Source organism: Mirounga leonina, unplaced genomic scaffold (genome assembly GCF_011800145.1).
Source record: "Mirounga leonina isolate KUSES-001 unplaced genomic scaffold, KU_Mleo_1.0 Mir_91, whole genome shotgun sequence".
Taxonomy (NCBI): Eukaryota; Metazoa; Chordata; class Mammalia; order Carnivora; family Phocidae; genus Mirounga; species Mirounga leonina.
The window spans coordinates 9,102,582-9,114,098 of record NW_023270839.1 but is presented as its reverse complement, the minus strand read 5'-3'; the positions used below and the strand labels follow the sequence as shown (position 1 = coordinate 9,114,098).

Here is an 11,517-nt window from a genome sequence, read left to right as displayed (position 1 = left end):
CAACTTCTATGGCTAAATTCTTCTCCCAGGCCATAGGCAATGATGATGATTTCTGATTCTCCTAAAAATAAACACATAACAATTTCCTATTTCCCAACTACCTCCACAACACATCCCACCCTATCATCCAGGTTACCTAAAACCACCAGTGTTTGTGAAGTATAGTCTCTCAGCAGTTCCATTTCTTTACTTTGCATATCATACCTGCAGGCTTTGCTTCCCCTAGCTTATTCTTTTGAATCAACATACTACTGCTAAGTTATTCACTAGATTCCTTTATTGATATTTTATAGTTACTATATGGGTAGAATGATGCTTATTTTTATTTATCCCTTCCTTCCATTACATTCTCAATACTCATTTGACTTCGTTTTATTCCTTTCCAATTTACCGTAATTCTATTGTTCTTGTTTGCATTTTCCCATTCTCTTACACCTAGTTCAGTCTGTTAAGAGAGACTTTAAAACATGTATGTACTGCCTAGCACTACCAATCCTTGCAGGTTTCAGATGTTGGGGTGACAGGTGAACTGAAATCTATTGGGAACCCTCTTTTCAAGCATTCCAGATGTCATCCATTCCAATCCAACAGCTTTAAGTTAGCTCCTTTCACTGGTGAAATAGCAAATTAGAAAAGTACCTTTGCCAGTGAACTCCATAGAAGTCTCCCCATTAGAAATTATGTAGCATCAGAAATGTTCCAAAGAGATTTCATTTAAGTCATCCACCTTCTTCATCCAATCTTGGCTGGACACTGCAATCTTAAAGGCTTCCAGGCTATTTTCTTACATTTCCTGGGCATATTGGGTAAACCATTATTCTGAATTTTATAATACCCAACAAATGCATCACCATATTTTACTGTTTTAAATCTTACTTCTAAATAGCTTAAAGCCTTGGTCTTTGAGCTAGTCAAAGTTACCCAGAATTCCCTCTAAACAATTAGCTGACTCTAAAACTGTCAAGCTTTTCAACCCCACCTGCACTGCCAACCCACTGCTAACCCAAAGAGCCCGCGGCTTGCTCTGCCTCTATTTCTACTGAACCCATTCCAATCTCTTCCTGGGGCCCAGAGTTAAATCATGTTAACAGTGACTATAAGCCTTCATTAGATCAATGGTCTTTAAGACAATGGCCTCTTTTTAAAAAAGCTTTTAGTATCTGCATTTGATCAGCTTGCAAGATACAGAACTATACGCTATTTCAGTCGTTTCCTTTTCTGTAAGTTTTGGCCTAGGAGCTTGAATTCCAAAGTATTAGAAGAGTATAACCCATGATTATAGAAATCTACAGTACTGTTCTCTTAGTTCCATGGGGAAATTTAACTCCTAATAGCCTGAGACCTAGAGTGTGAAATTACTCTTCCTCATCAATCCCCATCATGACACAAATGTCTTGGCATTTTATCAATAACCGTGTGTGTATACATTTTCCAAGAGCATATGACCATTCTCTAAGCTTTCTACAGTTTCTTTCAATACTTGGTTTCATATGAAATTAAAAAAGTAGACACTTTCATGCCTGGTCTAACTGGTTCAGCATCTTAGAGGTACTGATGGCTAACAACCTTAAATGGTTTTTATTAACATCTTAGAACCTTTATTTACCCTTTCTTCTAAGCATCCAGCTTATTTTCTTTTTGGGATTATGTGCTGAAAGTGAGTTTGTGTAACATGAAATCATGTAAGATCAGAAGAAAGGGTGGGTAGAAATATTTCTGACCAAATTAACCCACAAAAGCTACTTTCATACTATGGATGTCGGGTCCAAAGGGGTAGTTCATAGTTCACCCTCTTCCTTCTATTCTGCTTTGTCATCGGTTATATAAAATGATTTTTGAGATCCTAATAGGACAGGACTTCTGCTCACAGGTTTGATATAAATGTCTTTGTTGCATGCTATGAAACACAGCAACTTTCTGGGGAATCCAAGGTTTGTGTGAATGGTAATAGTCCAAACTAACGATGTTCTTGTCCTGCTCTGCTGGAACCAAGTATAAAACATAAATAAACCAGACCTTTCAGGATTAGGGAAGCGTAACAAATCTAGAAGCTGTTTAATAAATCCATCCTTGGAAGTCTAGGTGCTAATTAGTATCATGCCTAAAAAAAAAAAACCAAACCTGAAATTAATCACACAGGGGGAGGGGACAAAAATTATTTATATGGATTAAACTAATTGAAAGTAAATGTTCTCAGTCACCTGGGAAGGTATGAACTACAGAAGAGCAGGGAAGAAAGAGCTTTCCTATTTTTGGCAACTTGGAGGCACAGACTCAGAATCCAGAAAGTAACTGGGACTCTAAATGGCAATTAAAAGGATAAAGTGGAAGAAAACAGAGGTTTCATTCTCCAGTTGTTCCAATTTTCCTAAAATCGTGGTATGTTTGAACCTCTTCCATTTAAGGACAAAACGATTTAGCACACACAAAAAAATCTCAAAAGGGGTGCCAACTGGACCACAAATCATCAATGAAAAAGCTTAATATAATTCCCAAACCTTTTCATTAGGATAAAAAAGCTATTCTGCCAAGAATCTCCACTCCACATCAAAGTTACTGTCTCCTTAATGCAATACCCACCCCAATGACACATCATTTGAGTAGTGTATGTTGGTATGAGTGATGACTATGACTCAAAGAAAAATATATCTAGTACATTCTAGGGTTTTTGTGGAGGCCGCTGCAAAACAAAGAATTTAAACAATTATAAAATACAAAAATAAAAAACCAGGTTTTTTTTCTCCAAATTCCTGGTTTAATAAGGACTTGTTTATTTTGAGAAAAAAGGGTCCCAAACATCAGGCTGTTCACAAAAATAACCCACAGTATCAACTTTAGAAAACAAATCTTAAGACTATTACACTATTTTTCTAGAGGATGCATTTGACATGCCAACTCTCATTCACAAAAATACATGTTACATTTGTGTTGAACAGCCCCACATAGCACTCTTATGTGGGGTATAACACACATACCTCTAACTCAAAGCTGCTCTCAGGTGCTACTCAACTAATGCGATTGCCTCTGCAGTTAGGGAAGCAACTACTGGAGCTCATGTATGAATGAATGGAAAGAACTGTACTCCCTGCATAACAAGAGATTATTTTGGAGACAGTTGATAAAAACCACACATCCTTTTTATTGTTAAGTCATAAAGAGGTATCAAAATTAAAAGCAAAAATTACAGGGTAAGACTTAACATAACTACTAGGAGCGTCAAAGGAAGTGAAAATGGGACTAGGCGCAGGGCAATATGAATTAATGAACATGGGAAGGACAAGGAAGGGGGAGAACAGTGAGCATGTGCTGAAGATACTAGGGGAGAGGATCTGGTGAAAATTTTGATCTTAGACAAGCGCCTAGGTAAAGAAATAATGGGACAACATTTCTAAACCCCACTATGTGCTTAAGAGTCATCCTCGCCATTGGCGCTGTCTCTGTCATCCTCTCCTTCCTCAGCCTCTTTTTCATCATCCTTGATCAACTCCAGCTGTGAGAAACAGACACAAACAGGATGGAGTTAGAGGCACTCCATGTGTCCCTGCTCCCCCCTCCACCACCTCTTTCTTTCCTTTCCCGTGGTTTTCACCTGGTCATCCCCCCGATCTTCATTATCATCATCATCCAGTAGGTCCCCCTCCTCAGCAGAGTCATCTGCACCCCCCTCAGACTCCATCTTCACATTAGTCTCATCTTTCTTCAGGGAGCTGCTGCTCTGCTCCTCTTCTGACTTATCATTCTTCATCTCTACTGGGGATGAGAAGGACAAGTCTGTCTAGGGGCAAGTAATGTCCACAGGATGTAGACAATCCCCACTAATGATCACAGAACTGCAGCACAAATCTAAATCCTCCCGCACAAATGCCCTTCCCAATTCAAATTCCCCAAGTTTCATATTCAATTGCTTTATATCCCACTATTCCAACATATACCTTAACTACCTTTGGTAACTAACCCAATTTTACACCCAACAAGCGGCAAGACCATTTACCTCCTTGTTTGCTCTGTTCTTTCTCAATTTTTTCCAGGCTTTCCAGTAGAGAATCCACTTTTTGTTTTATCTGGGTCAACTCCTTCTTAATGGTCTGAAGGTCATCGCCTTTTACTTTAATACAAACAAAACTCTAGATTAGAATCAACTCTATCAGAAGCTACCAGATGCTGAAACACATTTCCAACTAAACCATATGGCAATAGCCAGCAGGAGATCCCGGGGGAGAAATGGAGCCAGGATCATGTACTGTCCCAGTCATGGGGATCCTCATTTTTTTAGTTGGTAGCTAAAAACTAAATCTAATGTGTCTACTCCCTTAGCAACAGTATTCGTACTTTCGTAGGCCCACTGAAGACCTCAATTTTATTTGAAAGCACTTTTTGTACTGTTTGACTGACTTACACATTTTGTAAATACACAAGTGCTTAGCTCCCTAAAGTCTAAAACTTTAATTGGCCCCTTAATCACTACTATCTTCTCTTCCATTGTTTTATTTATACAAAGCCATTTGTACAAACCCTGAACATTATTAACTACATTAATTTCCCTATTTCTTTTAATCTTTTTTTTTTTTAAAGGATTTATTTATCTATTTTGACAGAGAGAGAGACAGCGAGAGGGAACACAAGCAGGGGGAGTGGGAGAGGGAGAAGCAGGCCTCCCGCTGAGCAGAGAGCCCAACGCAGGGCTGGATCCCAAGGACCCTGGGATCATGACCTGAGCCGAAGACTTAATGACTGAGCCACTCAGGCACCCCAATTTCCCTATTTCAACACACAAGAAATAGCAGAATCACAAAGCTGCAATAATACATACACTTTCCAGACTTGGAAGAAGATCCTCGCTGTCCACTCTTAGAATTGAAGCCACTTTTGCCCCTTCGTGAGGTGTTTCCTGATACACGCTGGCGTTTTGAAGGAACTACAGCCCGAGCAATAGGAGGAGGAGGAGGAACACGTGCTGGGTAACTATACATCCTATTGGATAAAAGGAAAACAGAATTCCTTCACAACTAAGTCAGCAAGATCGATCAGTGACCTTGTAAATGTTCATTGTCCCTCAACTTGTATCTTTTTGCTAATTTCATTCGAAAGTCCAGTAAAAACCTACCTTCTTTGCCGTTTTGAATACAGCAGCTACTCAAAATACTACATACACACACGCATATCCAATGATAGTTGGTTGGCCTTAAGGGATGGACATAAAAGATTCCTCTGTACTCTGGCAGTATTAATAAAACATTACTTTGTACAATGAATAGCCTACATATGTATTTGTATATATATATATATATACACAAAATATACATATATATACACAAAATATACATATTTTGTGATTTTACTCTCTATATGCTACAATAATTCATAAATTAATAAAACACAGAAACAATCCCAAATAAAATACAAAAAGGGGTTGCAATTAACGGAGTCTGCAAACAGTGGTGTTTATTGTGAGTTAAATCCCATTAGTTAGCGATACTAAATTGAACCCTATAGAACTGATAGTATTAACCAGTTTTGGCCTACAAAAACAAAGGGCCATTCATATGTGTTAACTTTGTATAAAAAGCCATGATCCATTCTAACAACATTTAAGCAGAGGATGCACTCATAGTTCCAATTACAACAGGATGGAGAATACGGTCTGTTTTGTTTGCTGTTCACTAGTGCCTAAATCCACTGTGCAGCATACATTCAGCTCTCAAAAAAAAACCAAACACAAAACCACTGGTTGCTTAACTGCTGCTTCCAGTGGAGAAGTATCCCAGTAACTGCTAACGATACACCTCGAAGTGATGGCTTGGTAATGACTTTCATTTTTGTAAAGAGAAAATTCAAAGTACAACAAAAAAAACTTACATGGATAATAGTTCTAGAAAACCTCTACATTCCATGTTTTTATTTTTACAATAGACTGGTAACACAAGAAGGTAAGACCTACCATGGAAAAAAATCTTTTTAATTCTGTTCTGCACCTTTTTAGTAGCTAACTTTCCTCAACCCAATGTTTTTTCCATCCTACTTTAATATACTAGTAGCTCATTTTTTTCTAGGAGTAGCTACGACAGGAACATTTTCCTAAATTAAGAAAGAGCACATGGTACACTGCTGAACAAGTGAGGGTACAAGTTAGTAATTTTCAGTCAAGCAGTTTTTTGTCAAGACCACCCAATACTTTTCCCCTTGAAGCACAGGAGTTATTAATTTGTCAAGTACTAAAGAACCAACGATGTGGTATAAGTTACTAAAGCACTCATAATTCTTGTTCTAAGTTCTATTAAGGAACACTTTGTAAGTTTTGAGTCCCAGGAAATAAGAAAATGTAGGATTCAGAAAGTAAGAAAGTATTATTAATGCTTCTACAGGTTTTTTCTCAGCAAATTTTTTAAAAAAAGATTTGCCAGAGAGAGAGAGAGAGAGAGGTAGCATGTGCAAACAGGGGAAGCAGCAGTCAGAGGGAGTAGCGGGCTCCCTGCTGAGCAAGGAGCCTGATGTGGGACTTGATCCCAGAACCCTGGGATCATGACCTGAGCCAAAGGCAGATGCTTAACCAACTAAGCCACCCAGGAGTCCTGCATCAAATTGTAAACGAGTTGTTAATTTGTCAATTTTAATTGGTTTATGGGAATTAGCACAAGCAAAAAATATAATAACATTTTATTATCACTACTTTCCATACATAAAGCTTTTCTTCTTTTGGCCCATTAATGTCCCACAGTATAATTCAAAACTATAAAATAAAATATAAAATAATTCAGAAACCACTCTCCTTTGTGCAAGATGATGATATTTTAAAAGCAATTCTGGAGGTAAACGAAGGTGAGTTATCTATATCTTTGGGCATGAAACATCTCATGACCCAATACTGTTGGATCTAAACTACCTACCCACCTCTTTCCAACCAACCCACTCACTGGAAAGGGCACCAGTCTCTAAACCAATTATCTTGCCATTCCAGATTCCCTCTATTTGTAGGCACTGGAACTTCCTTTTGAACCATACAATTTCACCTGATGCAGGTAAATCATCACAATGAAAATGAGGCAAGAAATGCAGTTTTAAATCTGTGTAATGGTCCCACAAATACAAATAGGAAGTCAAATGCTCTAGTTTTCAGAAGAAAAAAAAGTTTCAGAAGACCAACTGGTAGTGCTAAAGGGCTTTTAGTGCCATGGAATTTAACTGCTGCTCAAGCAAAAAATGGACTCTTGAAAAACTCACACAAAGGTTCCTCTAAGGAAGTTTAAGCAGATCTTCCTTGTAAAATGTCAAACTGCACAATTGTGAAAACATGAAGAGAAAACTATGCCTACTCTGACAACACTCAAGGTCAAAGGGATAGGAAATACTACAGCTTCAAGAACTAGTTACAAATTAAGTAATCATTTTCCCCCACAAGAAAACCTTGCTTATCAAGATCAGTATCGGGGCGCCTGGGTGGCTCAGTTGGTTAAGCGACTGCCTTTGGCTCAGGTCATGATCCTGGAGTCCCAGGATTGAGTCCCGCATCCGGCTCCCTGCTCGGCAGGGAGTCTGCTTCTCCCTCTGACCCTCCCCCCTCTCATGCTCTCTGTCTCCCATTCTCTCTCTCAGATAAATAAATAAAATCTTAAAAAAAAAAAAAAGATCAGTATCATGTGCTGATTACCTAGTGATAAAGCCAAAGTCATTAAAAAGTCTTCATGAAAGTTTCATTGTTATCAAAGGAACAAGCACTAAATCCTAAGAGAATTACGACTGCACCCTAAATCAGAAATCTGGACATTTAAGTATTGGTATAAAATCTAGCCCGAATAAAAAAGGTCATTAAAATACCATTTTAAAGAAATTAAAACACTTCTGGAAGCACATCAGCTAGGTAATTATCTGAACAGATAAAACAAACTGTCCTAATCTCTAAGCAAAACATAAGCATTACAAGTCATTTATTAAAAATAGAAGTTTACAGAGGTGCCTGGCTAGCTCAGTCAGTAGAGAATGCAACTCCTGATCTTGGGGTTTTAAGTTCCAGCCCTATGTTGGGTGTAGAGATTACTTAAAAAAATAAGATAAAATAAAATAATGGCTCGGTTAAACATCTACTTCAGCTCAGGTCATGATCTCAGGGTCGTGACATCAGCTCTAGGCTAAAGCAGGGAGTCTGCTTTTCTCTCCCCCTTTGCTCCTCCCCCCACACTTGTGTACTCTCTCTAAAATAAATCATAAAAAAAAAAAAAAGCTACATGCTGTAATTTATAGGTAAGAGCAATCTAGTAAGATTACTCCCTCCTCCCTGTACAACAATGGTTTATCAAATTCAGTTTAAATATGCAATCCCATTATAATTTCATTCAAGTGTCAGGAAGTATTTTCTTCTGCTTCATTATTTTTTATCTACAATGAAATTTCAAGATGTTGTTTCTCCCTGCTTACCCCTGATTTTCCTAGGACTGATTTTACAGGCTACCATGTTGTTTGGGCTTTAGAATGTGTGAGGATCTCTCAAACTGCTAAAATACTATGAACGTACCTACTCACAGTCAAGTTAAAAATCACTGATGCAGGAACAAGACCAAATCTAGAATGAGTGCTCATTTCTCAGAAACGAAACTCTATGCCACACATGGGGCTCGAATTCACCACCTAAGAGTCACATGCTCTACTAAGCCAGCCACCTAAAATGTGCTTTAATTTAGAGAAGTCCAGACAAAACTAAGTACAAATTCATGAGATTCAAAAAGAAGGATTTTAAGAAAGTGATAGGAACAAAATCCCAGGAAGGATCAGTAAAATGTAGTCTGTGGGATACATCTAGAGGAAACCATGGGAAACAATAGCAAAAATTATGTACAGAGTTTAAGAGTCAAAGAGCAGCATCCTATCTCCAGTATTTACTAGTTAAATAAACTCCCAGTTGATGAGATACTCACCTCAAACTCTAGCCACCATTACTCTAGACATAAACCAGTGCACCAACAATTAAAGAGTTGAAACTAAAGCCCCGAGTAAAGATTCTCTGCTACTGCAATTGTTTTAAGTTTTATTCTTGTCAGTGTGCTCACTCTCCTGTGACAATCTACAACTTCAACTACAGGTTTCCCACCATACCATCCAGGGTAAACCTTCAGCATGCACTCCTTATATACTATTCAAGAATCAAGGCTTTCAGTAATTAATATCTCTGAACATTACAAAATATTTCTGGATAGTTCTTTCCCATTCCTTATAAAAGCTTCTAAGAAACTGTATTTGAATGATTAGATAACTATTTTCCATGATCTTTTAAAACTACCAAAACTTTTTTCATAGAGATAGTACAACCCCTCAGACTTTTTAAAAGATCATGTCATTCATTTTTAATGTAGTAAAAGTAACACAATGAAATTACCTTAAATGCACAATTAAAGATTATGGTATAAAGTTCATTTTAACATGTAGACAAATGCTTAACTAAAAACCAAATTTTATTAAAGATTTTTCTTTCTTTATTTGACAGAGCGAAAAGAGCACAAGCAGGGGGAGCAGCAGAGGGAGAGGAAGAAGCAGGCCCCCTTGCGAGCAGGGAGCCCGATGCGGGACTCAATACCAGGACCCTGGGATCATGACCTGAGCAGAAGGCAGACGGCTCAACCATCTGAGCCACCCAGGCACCCAAAACTAAAAATTTTTAAGTTCACCCTAATGTAATTTTAATAGTATTTCTTTAAATCTCAAAGATTTAGGAGTAGGCTGCTGATTCTGCTTTATTTATATAAGAATAAAGGGGGGAGCTTTAAAATGTCTATGTAATGTTTAATTCAGGTTTACATTAAAATGTAAATATGAAACTCATGAAAAAAAAAAAAACGGATTCCAAAAAACCTGTTTTCATGTTGCCAAAATGCTTGTTGTGCTTAAAAATAAATCAACTAGGGCGCTTGGGTGGCTCAGTTGGTTAAGCGACTGCCTTCGGCTCAGGTCATGATCCTGGAGTCCCTGGATCGAGTCCCACATCGGGCTCCCTGCTCAGTGGGGAGTCTGCTTCTCCCTCTGACCCTCCCCCCTCTCATGTACTCCCCCTCTCTCCAATAAAAATAAAATCTTTAAAAAAAAATAAATCAACTAGCTAAATTTTTATAATTTGTGTTTTATTTATTTTTTTTTTATTTTTTGAGATTTATTTATCTATTTGAGAGAGAGAGAGAATGAGAGACAGAGAGCATGAGAGGGAGGAGGGTCAGAGGGAGAAGCAGACTCCCTGCCGAGCAGGGAGCCGGATGCGGGACTCGATCCTGGGACTCCAGGATCATGACCTGAGCCGAAGGCAGTCGCTTAACCGACTGAGCCACCCAGGCGCCCCTGTGTTTTATTTCTAAAGAAACAATTTCTAAGCCTTATTTGCAGGTATTTTTCCACAAACATGCTGCCTTGGTGAGTCTTCTTGGGAGAAGCTGAATTGAAACTGTGAACTTAAACTTGTTTTGCTAATGCAATTTATGGATAGAGTGCTAATTACCAATATAAATTTGCAGAGTTGTACTTTATGTTCCTTACCTTTGTGTTGACTTTATCCAATGGTCCATTAAAGATATAGATGATCTATACAACTGAAAAACTTGAGCAAGCCCTGCTCACCCTTTATGATAAAGGGACTAAAGGACAAACCAGTATGCTACAAAGGATCATTCAATATATAGTGGCACCCAAACTGTTAAATTTTAAAGAAAAAACAATGTTGTTAACTAAAGGAAAAACAAAGATTACCTAGCCACCTTTGTGGGTTTAAGAACACTGCCCAAAGAACAATGATCAAGGCTGGGAACAGCACATGCATTCCTGCTGACAAAAAGAAGGAATTAACAGCCCCTGTAGATGTAGAAACAATGTTGCCAATGAGTAAATGGTTCTACAATCTTTCAGAAAGAACTGTTGGTTTAGTATTTAGGGGTATTTTTGCAAATTCAAAGATAACATTTGAAATTTCCATACATACAACTGAAAATTGCCTCACTGATTTATTTACAACTCTGCGAGAGGGAAAAAAATTAACTATACCTACTCATTTTAAGATGCACCCAATTTTATGTATTTAAAAAAATACATCTTAAAATTAAGAAAATATAGTGATTTGTCTTGACAGATTCATCTAGGAAGCTATGTTAACACAAAATCAGGGGTTTCCAGAAAAGACAACTTGAAAATTCAATTGAGAATTTTCTAAACAAAAAATAACCTGAGCGATAAAATATGTGGGTTGCTTTGATCAATCCATTCAGGAACAGTACTGGATTGAAGACTATGCTCAGGGGGGAAAAAATTTTTTTTTTTTTTTTTAAAATCTGCTTCTGCTTATATCAAACTTTACATCCAGGTGACAATCTTTAATAGACACAATTTCCCAAGAATTATGACCTTATTCATTTGTCATAATGTTAACATATATACTACTCCCCATTGGGTCTTTTACAAAGATAATGTCTTAAAAACTGTCAAGTGTGGTACAATTTTTTATTTTTTTTATAAAGCCAAAATTAAGAGAGTATTTATTGAGAATACTGTTTA

The 11,517-nt window shown here is 37.6% G+C and overlaps 1 protein-coding gene across 12 annotated transcripts in view; it reads right to left on the bottom strand.

The window, feature by feature from the left end:
• Window positions 1-1,151: 1,151 nt before the first annotated feature.
• The window catches only part of HNRNPC (heterogeneous nuclear ribonucleoprotein C), a 55,634-nt gene continuing 45,268 nt past the window's right edge, over window positions 1,152-11,517 (bottom strand). For 6 of the 12 annotated variants that reach the window (XM_034994306.1, XM_034994315.1, XM_034994308.1 and 3 more), the window contains 4 exons: window positions 4,811-4,971; window positions 3,992-4,105; window positions 3,590-3,750; window positions 2,748-3,490 (listed from right to left, as the gene is read on the bottom strand). In XM_034994306.1, the coding sequence (XP_034850197.1) occupies window positions 3,407-3,490; window positions 3,590-3,750; window positions 3,992-4,105; window positions 4,811-4,971 (520 nt within the window). In that variant the 3' untranslated portion in view covers window positions 2,748-3,406. Of the gene's footprint in view, window positions 3,491-3,589; window positions 3,751-3,991; window positions 4,106-4,810; window positions 4,972-11,517 lie in introns of all 12 variants that reach the window. The other 6 variants (XM_034994312.1, XM_034994316.1, XM_034994305.1 and 3 more) reach the window with 3 other exon arrangements.